Below are 18,864 nucleotides of genomic sequence, written 5' to 3' on the forward strand. Positions count from 1 at the left end.
CCCCCTCCTGGTTTCAAGTACTTAGTACAGAATTTAACACATTCGAATTGGTGGCAAGTTTAACAGATTAACATGTGCATCTACAGAAGGATCTTCTCATAAAACCCCATCTTTTACCTACTGTTCTTCAAGGTGTTCTGAGGCTTTACTTACCTTGGGGCAGGAAATCTATCAAGTCTGCATTTTGGCTGGAAGAATCGGGAGGAGGTCTTGATCCAAAAAATCCATCTTGCCTTTTTTTCTCTTAAACACTTTTCTTGTACTTTGAAAGTGTCTAAATTCATGATAATTCCCCCTCCCCCAATCCCACCATGAACTTTGCTGCTGCATTTAAAAACTTGCTTCTAGAAATTCCTTGGTGAACATAGTGTGTAAGTCCTATACAGCCTCCTCCTTTTCTTCGGAAGAGTTAAGTTTTTCCACCAAGACAGACAAAGCCTTTAGGTAAGCTGCAACACTGGTCAAAATAGTGCATGTTCAAGACTCCAGAATCTAGGATTGGTTTTGGCAATTCTAGGATAGCAGCTTTTATATAGAACATGATAGTACCTCCCAGTTATCATTACTGTAGCAGTTTGTTCAGCCATGGATGTTGCTATAAGCAGGGACTTTTCACCTGGAGAAGTCCTTCATATCTTGCTTGTCATGCTAGAAACAAATATGTAAGATCTTGACCTCCCTTGTGGTGTACAGGCAGCTTCACTATGCAAAACTACGTCATAACACACATTTTATCTACTGCATTTGATTGATAAAGTATATTTAACAACAAAAAAAACCAAGAAAAGGCTTATTTTTGATGTGTTTGCCTGTGATAGATAAAAATCATTATCAATCAAATTAAATGCCAAAACATAGTGGTACAAGACTTTATTAAAGGAGGGAAAATGACCTTACACTGCTTTTAAGAAAACTACTGGATTACGGATCAGTTTACGTACAGAAACTATTGCTTTTCTTGAGGGCAGCTACTATTCATTCTTCCTCTGCTGAAACACACAGCTGCTCAAAAATGTTTCTTTTAGATGTAAATTCCAACAGTTTTCACTGGCACAGCTTCCAACAAAAGAAAAGTCCTGTATGTAACAGTTCAAGGTCAGAACCTACTGCTTCTCAATTTCTGAACACAATCTCCTTTAGTAGAAGGTGATGCCCACAAGTGAGCCTGTGTATAAACCTGTTTTTTGGTGATTTTATCCAAAACAGTAGTCTTCATCAACCATGACCACTGAAACAAGCCTTGGCTTGAAGAACAGTGTTGGTGTTAAGTGGCTGTAGGCAGTTGAAGGGAAAGGGTTTGATCTTGCAGGTCATGTCAGGAACCTCCTGCTAGCCTTTGCATAAATACCAGCACTGCCGTGTTTCCTAAGGAGATCCAATGCCTGTTGGTGCACTTCAGGAGGGCACTGGGAGCCGATGTGAAGGAGCACAAGGCAGCACTCCAGCACATCAGGGAATGGGAAGACCTGCAAAAAAAGGAATGTAAGTATGTTGATCTTTACTCTTTTTCAATTATAATTGTTCAAATATAATGTAATCAGGGTGCTAGCTCTAAAGATGCTGCTTTATATGATCTCTGGAACAGTCATAAGTCAGATGCATTTTTCCTCTTTAGTCCATTAGCTCATGTTGTATCAAGTTTGCTCCCTCTTGTACCCTCACGATGATTATCTTCAGTTATGTTATAGACTGTTACAGACTAGAGAGCACTTTTCAAACATGTGATGTGTAGTTTCTACAGTTCCTAATCTCTAAAGACCATTCTATACCTTACATTCCTGATTTCACTGTTTATCAAAACTATTCTTGTATTTTGAAATTGTAAAGTAGCAAGGGATTACTTTTAAAACACACTACCTCACCCAGTGAGTACTCCCATGCTTTACCTATACTTTTTCACACTGCACGGAGAAAGTTACGCTTGAAATGAAAGTATCTTGATGCCATGTGTCAGTTCTCTCAAAACTGCCACAGGATGACCAGGAAAGTCCCTGTTCTATAATTTCTGTACAGAAGGATTCTGTGATGAGGTTGCCCTTACAAAAAGGCTGTCTTTTTTCAGAACAATGCCCCCTGTGAAAACTTACCTTTAAGTTGTCTGGAAATTCTGCTAGTTTCTGCTTTGCTTTTAGAAGCTGGTTTGTTAGCTCAGGGAGTGTAATTGGTTCCTTCACTTCATCTTTGCTGTCAAGGAAAGAGCAGGTGTTAGGAGGAACTGTTTTGCTTAAATGACTGCATAGCCTCCCTCCTGTACATGGTGCAGAGGAGAGCTGGACATTCTTGCCAAAGTCCCAAATTAATTGTCTAATTATGATCTAGGAGGTCTATCTCATCTTTTTCATTATCCTCCCCTGCTCAAGCTGCCCTGTTTATTCCATGTACTAACACACCCTTGTGTATCAGAAAGTTACTCATCTGTACTAAGTTTATGTGCATGGTAGTTATGCCCCAAGGACATGCAAGACTTTTGAGCTGTGTGTATGCTAAAGTAAGTGTCCCTGGGTGACAAGTTTGAGATTAGAGGCAAATCTGAGTTAAATGAGGAACACGCTGCACAAACAGAAAAGCACAACATTCTTCATTCATTCCTGTTCTGAAGCTTACCAACTCAGCTGACTGCCATCAGAGCACGGTTTGTCTGATTCAGTCTCCGAACTCTGCTGCAGGTTGCTTTCCTGGGTGTTTCCATTTGTGTTTTCCTGGACACTGTTCCTCTGCTGCTGATGCTGGTGGATCATATCTGCTAAAATCTGCTGGACCTCAGCTATATCTCTCTGGGTGTTCTGTAAAGCAGCAATATCTTCTGAAAGAAGCACTTGGCAGCCATTCAGCTTTGATTGTCTGTCTACCACGTCATCCACCGAGCTAGTGCTTGAGTCATTTTCTGTCTCACACCTATGAACTTCAGTTGTACTGCAGAGGTTTTCACCTGTCTCAACTGCAGTTTGATCAGGAATTTCTTCAGGGGAGGAGTGACCTGAAATGTTAGTCTTCTCAAGAGCTGTGTTCTCAAGAGCTGTCTGTTCACTGGGCTGCAGCACAGGATCCAAACGAGCCTTCTGCAAGACCAAAGAGTTTTTGGGAGGGTTCCACCACAGGTCATACAGCAGCCTGTAAGCCATGAAGCCTTCTAAACTCCTGCAAGCATCCATGCTCTGAGAATCTGTGTTGTCCAGTTTGTGTCTCAGGTTATCACAGCCTAAAAATGAAAAGAATGAAAAATATCTATAGATTTCAAAAGAAACCATCCAAATCTGGTAAACGAACAGCTATCCTGGAGACCAAACCCAGATGCTCACAGAGCAGTGCAGGAAGGAGAAAAGCAGAGGCAGACATCTTTGGCACTGCTTTGAATACAATACTCCATGGTAACTAGCAGGAGGCTGCATGTTCTCATCACCTACAGTGAACTTCTTTGGTCACAACCTGCACCATCATGACATTCACAGGATCCAGACTGCAACACAAGCGCACTGCGTTCTCTGCACAGAATGAGGGGAAGGGCAGCTCAGGGTGATCTGCCACTCAGAGGAACATGGCTTTCCAAGGTCCCCACCTCCCTTACAGAACAGGATTTGCTCAGTTCCCTATATCACCACACCAGCTGATGCTGCTGAGTTCCTTCCACAGTCAGGAATTTTGATCAGCCAATGGCCCTTGCACTAGTCAAATTCCACAGGTTTCCATATATATAGGTATGTCTTGCTCCTTCCAAAGGTTATTCTCCCAAGTAATACTAATGGACACACAGCTGTGCTTGCAAGGAAGTTATCCCTGTCTGTCAGGGACAGACAAGAAGAGACTCACCTTCAGGAAGGATGATGCTGCAAATGTCTTGCATCAGGGTGAAGTTACCAGCATCATAACTGCGGGTCACAGCTCCAAGAATACTTTTCACTACCTCGTCCCAGGTAACAGTCTGATAGCTCAGGGCTGCAAGGGTCAGGTCATGGGAGATATGGAAAAGCACCTACAGGATATGGAGAGCATGATGAAGAGTTCTGCTACAAAGTGTGAATTACTCACAGCTTATGGCTTGTGGAAAAGCCCAGAAGCACATGACTTAACCAAAAGCAATTTTAATGACAATGCAATTTACCTAATTTCCTCTCTGTGGGAGACAGAGCACTTTTACATTACTTATAACTGCAAAATCAACAGCTGTGCTTGGACATGTCCTGCTAAACAGATGAGTGAGAACACCCAAGGTCAGTGACTCAATGCAGTGAGAGAGGAGAGCTGCAGGAGAACCAGCCTAAGAACAAACCTTCTGAACTCCAGGATATTTTAATGAGCAGCCCTGTGTCTCTCAACAGTTCAACACAAAACCCTGAATCACTACTGAGACTGCTCAGCTATGCCAATCGCTCCCAGCCAGCCAGCATATGTATATTGGTGAGCTCAGTGCTCACTGCTGACCCCATATGTCAGTTCTTCGCCTGCACGAAACAAACAGGTGGCTGTGCGAGCCATCCCAGCTGCTTGGCATTTCCCAGACTAAAGCCTCATCCTGCAGCCAGGTGCAGACACCAGACCCCTGGGAATGGCTGGCTCAGCACCACAAAGTGGCTGGTTTTAGAACAGTTTAGTGTGCATTCAGATCTAAGTCCATTTACCTGCTTTGGGTGTGTGTTGCTGGTAGAAGGAGGATGCTCAATGCTGCGCAGCTGCTCCTGTGCACACGTGGCTTGTTCAGTGGTGTCCATGCCCAGTATGTTCTGCCACACTTCTATCACCATGTCAAAAAATGAAGTGCCTCTGTTCAGCTCCCAGCTGTGGTAACAGGGAGGCACAGGACTCTTTCGGTCAGAGGGATTTCTTTCACTAAGGCACTTGCAAAGCAGCTCGTTAAGGCAGAAAACAAGTCTTTGTCCCTTTCAGGAGGAAAAAAAAAAAAAAGAAAAAAACTATTGAGCTGCTGCCCACAGCAGGCAGGACAGCATGGCTAGCAGCAGCTTGTCAGTGATAGACTGTTTCACAACTCCAGCTTCCAAAGAACTATGCTGAAAGAGACTCTGAGGCTGGAAGGAGACACGAGAACAAGCTATGACAGCCTTCTGCTTCTCAGTCTACATGGACATGAATCTTTGGATCAAGCCTCCAGCAGATAGACTTAAGAGTTAGCTCACTTGTTCCTTTAATGTGAACAGCAAATACCTTCCTTCACTTTTTCTTCTTATGATCAGTTTTACATATTAAAATAAATCCCACTTTGCTCAGCTACCTCTCATATAACTAAGAAGCACCGAGCCTACATGCCTTCCCCCTGGCAAAGGCACATGCTTTTTCATAGCATCACTGCAGTAAACTTCTAGAAAAATATTTTGAGGCAAAACCACCTCAAAGGACTGTTAATAGTCTGTTAATGTAGGCCCATGGTCTATTAACTTATGGGAAGTGGTGCCAAGTTAATCTGGAGAGAACACTAAAGAAAGCAGAAAGGAAACAACCAGACTCACAAATAATGATTTATGATGCTGAAGGACTTCCTGGGCTCCCACCCAGTTCCTGGATAACAGCAGGTCTTGGGCACATCTGAAAGACAAAGTTGCTGACAACTCCTCCTCTCCAGATATCAGCGCAAGCTCAGCAGCAGTTTTAAGGGACGTCACATCCCCCTTTTTTGCCAACACCTTAACTGCATCATAGGGTGAGGAAGCCCCCAAATAACTGAAAAGAGATAAAGGCACATCAACTTGATTAGTACTAAAATGCCATTTGTAAATTGTGCTGCAAGACAATAGCACAGATAGAAGATAAACCTGTGTTTTTCACAGGTTCTCAGAGCTCTCAGCGCTTTGCCTCATCGAAGTTTACAAGAGACACATGGCACCTCATCTGATACAAAGCTACAAGGGGGAAGTCACACAGCATAATATTCTCAACTGGAACCTCTGGTGGTGTGCACACCATACCTGGCTTGGATGAGAAACAGATACAGATTCAGAGACAAAGGTTATAGGCAGTAGTTTATCATGACTGCATTTCTCTGGATTTCAGCTGAAACCTTTCACAAGCATGAACGCCCTCAAAAATACTACAATCAGCATCAAGGAAAGGACACTATTCCAGCCAAAATATTTCAAGTGTTAATAATTTTGGTAGTCACTTGAATCACTGTAGTTGGAGGAGGATAACCCAGTGATAACAGTCATTAACTAAGGCCTCAAGAAACGCCAGATGAACTGTGACATTGGAGATTTCCAGTGGAAAGGTTGGAAGCATTACAGTCTTTTCATATACATCCTAATCTCTTAGTCTTGCTAGACTAGTTTTCAAAGACTTCCAGTAATGTCTGTGGGAAGAGATGACTCTACTATAGTAAGAAGGCATTTGGCCCTTATGCTCCAAGCTGCGCTCTGGGACTTCTAGAGGGAGTCTGGTGAGATCAGACTCAGAAAGCACTTTAGACAAATGATGACCAGACCAGATTTCAGCTGCTACAAACCCAAGAACCCTTTTTGTTTCATGGAACCGATTCTGTCTTCTACCCAGCATCACTCACCATTTGGCAGCCATGGAATAATGACCATCTTTCTCTAACAGAGCTGCCCAACTGGTGTAGAGATCCTTCAGAATTGGATCTTCTGGACGCAACCTGGCCTTAGCAATTACAATTGCTTCCCTAATGCACACAAGAGAAACCAGACAGAAAAGTTAAGTGTCTGTACAAAAAGTGAACTGACATGTCAAATCTATCCCACTACAAAACAAGAGCAAATCCTAAACTTAAATATACAGCAACCTGTAAAAGTGGTTCACTTTCAGGAGCTCGACAGCCTCATACACTTTATGGATGGAGAGGAGATGGGAGGCAGCCTTCACATACTGCTCCTGGAAACACAGCTGCTTTGCAAAGGCTTCTACTGTCCAAACCCAGGCCTGATATCCAACTGCAAAAGAGAAGGCAATACAATTGGAGGCAAAGTTTTAAAAAGGGAAGAATTCCTATGGGATGACACAATCACTGGTTTCTTCAACATGTTCCTCTTCTCTGCCCTGGATTAGTTTCTTGTTTCTTAACCATCCCAATACAAGTCACTGGGGCAATGAAATAGGGCAGAGCTGGGGCATGAACACAACCCATAGCACTTCACTACCAATATGGCAACTTAAAGGTACATTTGGCTAACAGCAAGCCAGAAGGACTGCTACACAGTACAAAGGACCAACTTTGTGCCTGGAAGATGGGCCTGTTCCTTCAAGGAGTCCCAAACAAAACCAGTGTTTCCTGCTGTTTCAATCTAAGGGTGCTTGCAGAAACATCTGTGTCTTTGTCATAAATCGGACAGGTTTTCTGTTTGATTTCTGTTATCAAGTATTTAAAGAAGCAACTTCCAGTCTGGAACAATCATGAGTTTCTAGAACAATCAGAATGAAGCTACCTGTGGCAGCTAACTCCATCTTCTTATGTGTTTAAAAGAACAAACATACCCATGGGTGAAATTGCCACCAGCTGGTCTGTCAGCTCTCCCCTCTCAGCAGCTGCCTGCAGGACACCCTTCATATCTCCTTTCCACAACATGAGCTGCTGAAAGAGGTCTGGATGCCCATTCTCTAAGTGATGCTTTCCTGTTGGAAATGCAACAGCATTATTTGCTACAGTAAAATAACTTGGCAAAAGAGAGATTATTCAAGCTTAAGGTATGGCAGGTTTGCATCTGAAAGACTCAAAAATGATTTGGGAAAAGTATGTCTTGTCTTCCTTTCACACAGACCTGCATTCTTAATCCTACACTTTAATCCATGGTAAGGAAAATTCAAGTTTTTTTCCCATTTTGTTTTCTCCTCTCAGAGTGGATTCATCATTCCACTTACCTTCTACATCAATCATCTCGTGCAGAGAAGCCCGGTCTGTGAAGAGCCCCAAGTGGATGCGATCCTTGATGTCTGGGGACACATCTTCATTACTACCTAAGCCAGGTAAAAAGAATGAATATTTACAATTAGGTATGTCTGGGAACTGGGATCTGCCAAGTCACTGTACCCCTCCATTACACTCTTCTCCATTCTCACCTGTATAGCAGGTTTAACAATTTACAGATCAACACTCACACCAGATTTGATTAGAAGGACCATGTTTGTGCAAAACATTTATTCTAAATCAAACAGAGCACGTTTCTTTCTCCAATGTAAGGAGCAATACTGTGAGAATACAAACATCTCCCTCATTGCTGGTTTTCTCCTGCCCTTATACTTTTGCAGGTGAAAAACACTTCACATGTACACACACAATTCCCCACAACACAGGATCCTACTCAAAACCTGTCTGGAGCAGCTACACAGTGCTGAAATGCTGCAAAAGAAACTAGATAAATGAGACTAGTGTCACACTTTGATAAAGGCAAGGATTTAAAAAAATGAATGCCTGGTGGTCAAAGTCAAGTTCTTGGACACATGCTTCTGAATACTTTTTAGTAACAGTGTAGTATTTTTAAAAGTATTTGTTTTAGAATGGTACCTTTGGTTTTCAGACAAGCAGCCAGCCTCAAGCAGTCCTGATGCAATTCATCTTTTGATCTGTGATCCATGAATGTGCTGAAGGGTAGAATAGAACGAGGCTTCCTCTTCTTCAGAGAGGCATCAGGAGCTGAAAAACGAGGCATGTTTTAGTTGTTGCTATACAGTTACAGGAGTCTCCCACAGCAGAACTCTCCAATGTGTTCCAGCCCTGCTCCCATCATTCCTCACACAGGAAAACAAACCCCAGATGCTCAGGTGCCACATGCATCTCTACTGTGACAGATCTTGACTTTCTATTATTGATCACTTTGAATATTTTCTGTCCATCTTCCTTGGAATAAGACCAGCAACTAAAAGGCAGTACCTAAGCCCACATTTAAGAACTACCCAATTGACCTGATAAGCAGGGCAAATAAGAGAAGCAACAACTAAAACCATTTAAGAGGTTTTAAAAGCATGCTCTTCTTTCTCCAGCACTTATTTGGGAAGGAAAGCTGCACCCAAACAGAAGTCTGGAACAAGAAACTCTGCCTTGATGCAGTACTCTGAAAAATCCCTGAACCATACTAACCTGGTTTCTCTTTAGGTAGATCCTTTTTCACAGGAGTGGCTTTTTGGGACACAAAAGGCTTTGGCAAGCCAAATGAAGAATAATCACACGCAGGTGAAGATGTGTTCTTGGACACTGTGGAGTTCAGTGATAAAAAAGGAAAAATATTACATGGGAAAGTGCATAGCAAAATACTTGATATATTCACATTCTGTTCCATTAATTTTGAAATACAAAGAAACAAAACTTTGCTTTGTCGTAGAACTTAAGAGCATTTTAGGGCAAGGAAATATTAAGAAAACATGAAGGAACTGTCAAAGTTAATGAAATGTAAACAGCCACTAACAAAGGTCCACCAGCATTATAAGGTTTATCAGCAGAAGGCAACTCTCATCAAAAATGACCCTGTTTCAAGCCAAGCATGGTAACTCTGTTCCTTAGGCCAGAATCTTACTTAAAGACAATTAGTCCCAAGCTACTTTAGAGAATTATGAAAGGCATTCCAGAACTGTATTTCCTTCAAGCAGATGATTTCAGTAACACTGCATTGAGAAAATCTGCAGGAAAATATTAAACTTGGTGATGCTCTGAGGGCTAAAGAGTCTGGGAACCATTGGACTCAGATGGATCATTACCAGTTACAGAGGCTTTATCAGGCAGCTCTGCCTCCTGAGCTGCTTTTTCTCCTTCATGGTCTGACACTCCATTTTCCTCTAGCAACGCTTCCTTCATGCTCTCATCTCCATTCACAGCATCACTTAGATCCTGCTTGGCTGGACTCTTTCCTATAGGCTTTTTCTTCTTCTTGGCTTTGACTTTGGGCTGCATGCTTCTTTTCTTCTCTAATTCTATACTCTTCTTGCCTGTAAAAAGTTGCAAAAATATCCTATTATCTATAGAGATTTTTAGTGTATTAGCTGCCTGTCTCTCAAGACCAACTTTTATCTGCCAAATAAGAATGGAAGTCAATTTAAACCTCGACACAATTCATTCCTGCAAGAGGTGGCAGGGAGATTTGAAATTCAGCACAAGAACTTACCACACCATTTCAACACAGCAACCTTCTATTTAGCAGCTCCAACATCACCTTCAGGAAAGGACCTTCTGTTTGAATGTACTTACCCTGAGGAGGCTGTGTATGCTCCTGCTTTGAGATGTGCCACTTGTGAACAGAAAAATCGTCTGCTCCAGTATAAACAGAATCTGAATCCACTGGTGACCACTGGACACTCAGTAGCCGGCCCTGGTGCCCTCGGTAGTTGCAAAGTGGCTCTTCCTTCATGACATCCCAAACCTCATAAATGAGAAAGACATCCCATTACTCAGGAAGTCCCATGTTCCCCTAAAACTCTGCATTTTCTCTTTAGCTATTTACACTTGTAGGAGCTTCTCTTTCCAGGTGTTTGCACAGGTATTTAAAATGCCAACATGCAAATGGGGAAAATTCAGGGCTTCCTTTGTTTGCATCCATACGTTTGCATAACATCTTTCTTTTTTAAGTATCCAAAAGTGCTAATATGAAAACAAATCAATTGGCAAGTGGCAAAAAACATATGGATGTCTGTATATCAAGTTCCCAGAAACAAGGAGAAATTTCCAGTAATTCATCTCACAAAAGCAGCTTTGCTGCTTAGCTTAGTTCTGTAGAATAGATGATTGGAAGCAAAAGGAAATACACTCGTAAGTGGCTGTGGAACAATACCTGTGCAGTGCCATCATAGCAAGCAGATACCAATCTTCCCTCATGGTGGGGGCTCCAAGAGAGACTTGTGATTTTAGCTGTGTGCCCAGCCAGAGTTCGAAAAGGCTCTGTGATCGTCAAAGGACTTTCTGAAGTGCTCTCTGAAGAAGAAAAGGATAGAGTATAGCCAGGAAGACAAACCAAGAGTAAACCAAAACAAGATGCCAAGGCTTCAAAATATAATCTGCAAACTATTACCTACGATGCTCTTCAGATTGTGCACATAAATAGTGGCATTGATTGAGCCCGAAGCTATCAAGTAGCTCAGCTCTGGCTGGCTCCCATGCTCATGATGCCAACGGATTGCGTTAATCAGTTTATGGTGCTGCTGGATAGTGCAGAGCAACTTCAGGCTTGGTGCCTGAAATATTTCAATCGAGCTGAAATGTAAGAACAACAGTGTAAGAATTGCAGCAGTCAGGGAAAAGGGGAAATTTTTTTGTTAACCCTGCATGAGCAGAATTACAAAACATGAAATGGATTAACTAAATGAGATTTTCTTTTCTGGATTCAACTTAAACCTTTAATAAGGGCAAGGAATGCTATATTATCACAACTCAAATACACTGACAGCAAAAGAATAGTGAAACCAAGGGCAACAGAAACTACTTCTGCTTTACTACAGCGATTCTAGTTCAAGCAGGGCACATAGACCACCTTACTCTACGAAAGAATCACAGAATCACTAGGTTGGAAAAGACCTTTGAGATCAGAGTCCAACATACCCATCTTCATTGCCAAGAGCCAGGAGTTTGCCATCTGGTTTCCAGCTGACCTCCGTACGCGCAGGCAGTTTGTGCTGTAGAAAGAAGACACTGCTATTGCCAAAACCACTTATATCTCCCCTGCACACATTCAACAGAACAAGACTGGCAACTGGACAGAGTTGCAATTGCTCTGCAAAATTCAAGTCACAAAAGGGTCCCTTGCTTTTGTAGTAACATAAGAAAGACTGGATGAACTGACCTAAGAACTAGTGATTATCAGTTCAATGAAATGCCTTAAAGGAAGTGTGACTGGATTCCAGTAGGACCTGGATGCAAGATCTCCTTATGCTCTTTGAAAAGCTTCAGACATTGCAAGAAAATTCTATCATATTTCAAAAGAAAATGTTTACTCATAATTATTTCTGTTATTTCTAATTCAGATGAAAGCTACTTGCAATTTAGAATAATAACTGTTTCATTGTCTGTGACATTACCCTCTCAACCCCTCTCAACCCCTAGTCAATCTTTTACTCAAGGAAGAAGCTAAAATCCAGCTGATGTAAATAAATATGGTTTGATTCATGTCAGTTGACTGATGCTGACATAAAGCAACTGAAGATCTAACCTGCTTCACCGATTTTTGTACTTTCAACTAAGGAATGATGACCATACTGGAGAAGATGTTATGGTTAGTTACCACCAGCCACTCTGCATTACCCACAGTGTAAATGGAAACAGGACTCCTGCAAAATCCTGCCTGCCTTTACTGTAAAACTTATTTAAAAATGAGAAAGTTAACATGTGAACCAAGAACTAGAGACCCCGAAGTAGTTAACTCATGCAGGCCCACCATGTGATGTAAGATATAGCATTATTCAGGATATTACTTCAACTGCTTTGAAACTGGACAGCTATGTATAAGCTAATTACTTTAAGCAGCCACATACAGCTTTAAAACCAGACTCTATACTGCAATTTAATTTTTCTGGTTAAGTAAATTACACAGTAGAAGAATTTAAGCAACTGATACCAGGAACAGCTGTGCCACATTGACATTAGGGGAAAAAAATACCCTTTTTCAGAGGCAAACACAGAAACTGTTTAAATAGTTTGAAGTATCTCTGAAGTTCGTCTGTGGGTTTCAAGTTTGTTACAGATACATTGTGAAAGCAAATCAGAAATCTAAACCTAAAAGGCCACAGTAACTATAACATGGTTACCATGAATGCATAACCCCCCCTCAAAATCATACTCACTTTGATTGAATTAGTGTCTCGGATGACTTTGTTGATGTCATTTGCCTCTCCATGAAGCCTCCAGGGGTTGTGTTGAAAAACAATACCTTCCCCAGCACAACTATATAAAGTTACAGAGGGCTGTTCACCTTCTTCTCCTATCCAACAGGAGGGAAAAAAAAAGAAGCTAAATATACCATGTTCTTCATCAGCCTTCCCAGAAGTAACCACTCCCATCATAAATCAAACGTTCTTTTAAAAGGCTATACATGAGCTTCCATTGCTTGTGACCCAGCAGCAACAAATTCTCGCAGTACAATCCTCTAAAAGGACCTCTTGTTTCTACTAAGAGACCTCTGCATAGCACTACCACTGCAAACATTAAAATTCCCTTTAAAGTCTGGTCGTTACAAAGCCAATGCAGCTGTTCTGCTTACTTCAAATGGTAGAAATGTACTTCTGGAGCCAAGGAACCCACAAGTGATCTGACACAGTTACTCCAGGAAGCCTGTGCAGGCAGTTACTGGTCTGTAATACCCTGAAGCAAGCAAAGAAGTGTGGGATGCAAATCCCACCTATTTCCTGAAGCTATCACAATTCAAAAGCAGAAGATATTGTTTCACTCCCTCGCAAAACTATTCATTCCTCCAGCAGAAAGGATGCTAGAAGGGCTTCCTACCAAGCAAATGGGGCTCCTTTTCCTAAAGAGGGAAGGCAGACCAACTTGATGGCATCTGTGTGCTCTGCATGGATGTTCTACTTTGGCACAGGGCATTGGAAGACTCACCAAAAGACAGAGGAGGAGTTGGAGGTCCCCAGGCTAATGTGTATACAGTCTTCTTGTGGTAAGTACTGGAGATCTGAGGTGGTTTACTCTTTGCACTGGGCAGGAAGATAAGGAAGCAGAGACAGTCAGGTTTCAGCAAAGGGCAATTAAAAAAAAATAATCCAAGAAACATATTTCAAATGGTGAAAACAGACACCAGGTGCTTTAAAATACTGAAGCCATGGCTCAACCAAACCACCTTTAACATCTCCTGTGGGACACTACTAAAATCATAACAAAACTGTCCCCATGACCTTCACTGGCATGTTGCTCTTCATTCCCTGGAAATGTCTTTCTGCCTGAAGTTTTCCTTGACTGACCTCATCTCTGGTTATGCAATTTTAAGTTTACCTTGAATAAGGATTACCCTAGAAGCTAACAGACATAATGGAGAGCTGCAAAGATGCCCTGAAAAAAACCCCAACCGACTATTTTTAATTTAATCCTACTCCTGTCTAACAGTGCAGATATACCTCAGGAAAGACCACAGCATCTATGTTGGTCCTGTAATTTCTTACCTGCTGGACAAGGTGTCAAATATCCCAACTTTTCCATCATCTGTTCCAAAAGCCAAGCAGCCTTCCTTAGTTGGATGCCAAGATAACTGCAGGGAAAACAGAAGAAGACCCAGTATGGCACAAGATACAGACACTTTATTTCTATGTCATATACAAAAGGAAAGCATTGAAAACGGTGAGCAAGCACCATCCCTTACGCCCACCCTTCCAACTACAGCCACTTATTTATCACTACACTTTGAGTATTAAAGGCTCTTCCCCCTTCCAGCTACAGTGGGATAAAATAAAAAGGATAAGAATCGCATTAGCATGCTATTTGACATCTACATTACAAAACAGAACTGGAAATGTGGTAGTGTAGTGAGAAAACTCCTGGTCTGAACAAGAATAACTACTGTGTTTTACTGCTCACAGCAATTTGACCAGGCAGTAGCCTCTTGTCAGCTGCTGGTTAAACCCAAATTAAAGACATCCATGTTGGTTTTTGTGTGTCCAACTTCCTAGCTGAGCAAACCATGGATGAAGCAAGGAAGGATCACGAAGGAGGGTAAAAGTAAAGCCAGCTGGAATTCAGGTGATTTTCACTAGATTGAAGGCAAACATCTAGTGTTGTAAAAAGGTCTAAAAATTTCTTGCCAGATTCTGTGATGTATTGTAAACCAAAGAAATCATCATGAGAAGAATGACTCAGCTTTAAAAATTTTTAGTTGGAAAAAAACCCTCTTTCAGAGTGAAAGAGAAATAAAAATACTTTTCAAAGAACAAAAACAGAGTGAAGAAGAAAAGACAAGCGAGGAAAAAGGGAACCAAAAGCATACTTACTGCTGTAACCTTGGACTTGATGCTTTGCCAGAAGGTTTTAACATCATAAACATTGTTCATAGACAAAGTATTCCACACCCGGATCATGCTGTCTCCAACACCGATGGCAAGACAGCCTGTGTCAACAGGGGAGAAGGCAAGACTATAGACAAATCCCCCCAGCGAGGGCATGGTCCAGCTACAATCCAGAGTTGATAGGTCCCAGCACTTCACCTGAAGAATATTTAAGGGACAAGGAATGGTTAAATGAGTGACTGGTATGACAAAGAAAACAAAGCACGAGTGAGATGAAGAATCAAAGGGTTAAACTCAAGGCTTGACACATTGTGTGATCTGCAGCCAGAGGACTGCATGTCACACCCAGGGCTGCAACTGTTGGAAGGCTGCAACAGACTGGACAAAAAGACTATATTTCAACACTGTGGTCGTCTTCTGATTTCAAAATAGGAGGAGATCTCTGCTGCCTGTAAAAGGCAAGAAGTTTATTTTTAAAAAAAGGATCCTTTGGAGTTCGTACAAGTGATGATATTAAGAAGGGAAAATAGGCCTTTTAAAAACGAAACATACAGGAAAAAAATGATAAACTCCCTTTAATAAATGCTTACCATTCAAATCCAGAGAGTCATAACTGTGTACTCCACCATGCTAAGAGCTAGACTTTATAAACTAACGAAAATGTGCACAACCTGCTAAGCACTGATGTTGGAAAATACTGTAATAAGCCCACTTTATGATAAATTTGTGGCCCCAAAAGCTGTAGCCTCAGTCAAGCTCTTTTGGTCAGGCTATCTTTATGTTAATTTTATCCAGCTATCTTTATGTTAATTTCATCAATGGTTCTTACATCTCTGTCCATTGAAATGGAAAAAAGGAGCTCTTTGTCTTGATGCTTCACAGAACTCAGGTTGAACACAATTCGGGAGTGATTTTGTCCTTCTGAAGATCCTAGAAGAGTCCACTTGCGTTTTCCAGATTGGGTCAAATCCCAGAGTAGCAGTTCTCCTCTGCAAAATTTAAAGTGTGCGTTTCATTGTTCACCTCAAAAGCACAGCACAGACCATATGCAGCCCATATGACATGTACACATGCTGCAAGTACAGGAGAAATACAGCTACACACACACCCCCTACGCGTGCTGGATATGCTCACAAACACCACCCTACAAACGGTAGTTAACCACACTGAAAACTGACAGAATTTTCTCCCAGTAGACTGAGTAAAGCCACAATTAGTACTATTGGCAGTCAATATTCAGTTAGATTATCAGACAAATAGTAGTTTTCTAGAAGGCTGAATGCCCACTTAACTCTTGGCCTGTCTTCTGTCCCATTATACCGGGAAGGCAGGAGGAAAGGGGTTCCAACCTTTCCTGTCCAGTTCTTTCTTATCTACGTATCAATAAATGATGTGCAGTTCCTGACAGCACCCAGGCTGCTGTGTGCCCTACGTACCCAAAACAGCTGGATACAATTTCTGTGGAACGACTGGAAGGCCAGTGAAGAGTCAGCCAAATGCGCTCTTTAACAGCAGGATCTACAGCTCCACCTCTTCTCTTTGTGGGTGGCAACTTCAGAGTCATCACACCTATGGATCCAAGAGGGAAAAGCATGAGAGGAGATCTTAAAGTCCACAAGAATTCTATGATCAAGACCCAATGCATCAAAATTCTGAAAGAAGTATGCTCCCCATGCTTTAAATTATCAAGTTAGCAAATGAAGGCTGCAGTTAAAGAACTCTTCCACTGTATCATTACTGTTTATCTCACATTATTACTAGTACTTACTTCTGCCTCTGGTACAGCTCCATATCCGTATGGTCTGATCTTTGCTTCCTGAAGCCAGGTAACAACCTTTTCTTGTGGCTGTGTCCTGTGTCAGTGCCCCATTTGGAACTTCACCTTCCTCCGAAGGAGCTACTGAAGACCATTAACAGCATGTTATTATATTTTAAAATTCAAAGCTTTATAAAAACTGCTGAAAATGTACTGATTTACATCAAAATACTTGACTATACCTACCAGCTGCCTTTGCTTAGCTACTTTCTATAAGAATTCAAGTCTCTAGAAGGACATTTACACAAACTAAAAATTACTTCACAAACTATTAATCACTTCCCCATACCTTGGATTTCATCTTGCCAGGCAGATAACCGTTCTTCACCAGGCACAGGGCACCAGGCTAGACAATGTATTTCATCATCATGGCCTCTTAGCCGATGAATTACTTCTCTTTTCCTGCTGATATCAATTATAACCACCATGCCATCCTTGTAGCTTAAAAATAAATAAATAAAATTAATGAAGGGATTCTTGGATCCTTATGGAATATCTAACTCTATTTCCCATCTCTTTACCAGGATCACCATCACCATCTTACAGAGAAGCCAAAACCCAAGCATCAATGGGACCAATAGACAAACGGTCAATGGGAGCCCCAGTATAGCACTGGTGTACCTGCAGCTGCCTTTTCAAGAAGTGCAACTAGTATGTTTGGCTTTAAGAACTGCAGTAATTTGTTAGTTATACAATTTTCAGTCAAGTCTAATTATAAAAAGTTACAGTTTTAAGAATGTTCAAAGATGCAAACCAAACCTGGACCCTGTGCCTCGCAGGTTTACCAAATCTAAACGTTATTTCCAATTCATTACATACCAGAAAAATAAAAAAAAAGGGGCACCAAAACCTTTTAAAATTAACCTTACAACTATGGAGCAAAAAATGACACAACAGAGTTCTTGCAGAAGAATGGAAACCAAAAAGTAATGTATATTTACCCAATCGCCACCAGGTTTTCATGATGAGGAGAACATGTGAGACAAAATACCGTGCGAGGCTCTGGGAAGAACTGCTGGCTGTCACTTCTGTTGTGCCAGTAACAAACAATTACACCTTTTTCATCACCAGATACAATCAGATCTTTCACAAGAGGTGACCAGTGCAACGCTGAGATCGCGTTCTGAAGAGAGAGAATTGAATACATTTAAAGCTGTCTTGCCACCGTGTCACAGAGTAACAGCCAGAAAATAACCCATGAGTACTCCCCAGTGCCTGCTGAGCTTGGTCTGAAGCATGTGTGGACTGAAAGGCTTGTCAGGCATTGGAACAGGCTTCCCAGGGAGGTGGTGGAGTCACCACCCCTGGAGGTATTTAAAAGGCATGCAGATGAAGTCCTTAAGGACATGTTCTAGAGTTGGGCTAGTCAGGGTTAGGCTGTGGTTGGACTCGATGATCTAAAGGTTCTCTTCCAACCCAGGCGATTCTGCGATCAGCCGCTGACCTAAGGCCAGAACAAACCCCTGCCCAGAGTCACTCAGGGGCTTTAATCTCACCGGGTCTGCGACTCCCCTCGGCTGAGGAGCACGCTGCTCTGCGCGCCACACCTACGACCCGGTGTGTCCCATCCCACGAGGCCCAGCGGCGGCCCCCGGCGGGCACCCTACCTGGTGCAGGCTGTACTCCGCCACCGGCGCCAGGGCCTCCGTGTCCCAGACTCTGATGCTCCCGTCGTCGGAGCTGCTGGCGCAGAGGCTGCTCTGCCCGGGAGAGCGGCAAAAGGCGAACCCAGAGATCCTGTCCGTGTGTCCGATGAGCTCGCCTGCACCGACAGCAAGAGAGCGAGACGGGACGCTCCGTGAGGATACGGAGCCATCCCAAACCCCCCTCCCGGAGCCGCCCCCGCCATCCTCCGGCGCACGGCGGCTCGGGCGCTCCTATAAAAGGCGGGGGCGGCGGCAGGGCCGCCCGGGGGTTCCCGCACGCAGTACCGTAAAACGCAGGTGTAGCGGCTCCGACATCCAGCAGGCAGATGCGGTACCTCGCCGCGAAGCCGAAGAGGCGGCCGTCGCCGCTGGTGTCGCTGCAGCGGCTGCAGTACCAGTTGGGTGAGGCGGGCAGGACCCGCGCCGCCGCCGCCATGGCCTCGGGATGCGCCGCCTGCCCCACGCGCCCCGCCAGGCCCCCGCGGGCGCTGCCGCTAAGCGCCGCACGCGCCGTCGCAAACGGTC

General features: G+C 42.9%; 1 protein-coding gene across 1 annotated transcript; it reads right to left on the reverse strand.

Moving 5' to 3' along the window:
* Positions 1–859: 859 nt before the first annotated feature.
* Positions 860–18,775, reverse strand: GEMIN5 (gem nuclear organelle associated protein 5; the record flags this gene model as incomplete). The annotated part of the gene is made up of 28 exons (XM_084268604.1): positions 860–1,466; positions 2,088–2,184; positions 2,605–3,199; positions 3,808–3,970; positions 4,617–4,874; positions 5,460–5,670; positions 6,506–6,625; positions 6,746–6,893; positions 7,435–7,572; positions 7,819–7,914; positions 8,462–8,590; positions 9,035–9,148; positions 9,649–9,876; positions 10,136–10,307; positions 10,716–10,855; positions 10,953–11,134; positions 11,480–11,553; positions 12,718–12,854; positions 13,484–13,578; positions 14,041–14,126; positions 14,863–15,075; positions 15,707–15,866; positions 16,314–16,446; positions 16,646–16,774; positions 16,983–17,134; positions 17,635–17,816; positions 18,301–18,455; positions 18,625–18,775. The coding sequence occupies 28 exons, from the start codon at positions 18,773–18,775 to the stop codon at positions 1,311–1,313; spliced, it is 4,614 nt and encodes a 1,537-aa protein (XP_084124730.1). The 3' UTR covers positions 860–1,310.
* Positions 18,776–18,864: the final 89 nt, after the last annotated feature.

This window comes from Gallinula chloropus, assembly GCF_964237585.1.
Source record: "Gallinula chloropus genome assembly, chromosome: 10".
NCBI classification, from domain to species: Eukaryota; Metazoa; Chordata; class Aves; order Gruiformes; family Rallidae; genus Gallinula; species Gallinula chloropus.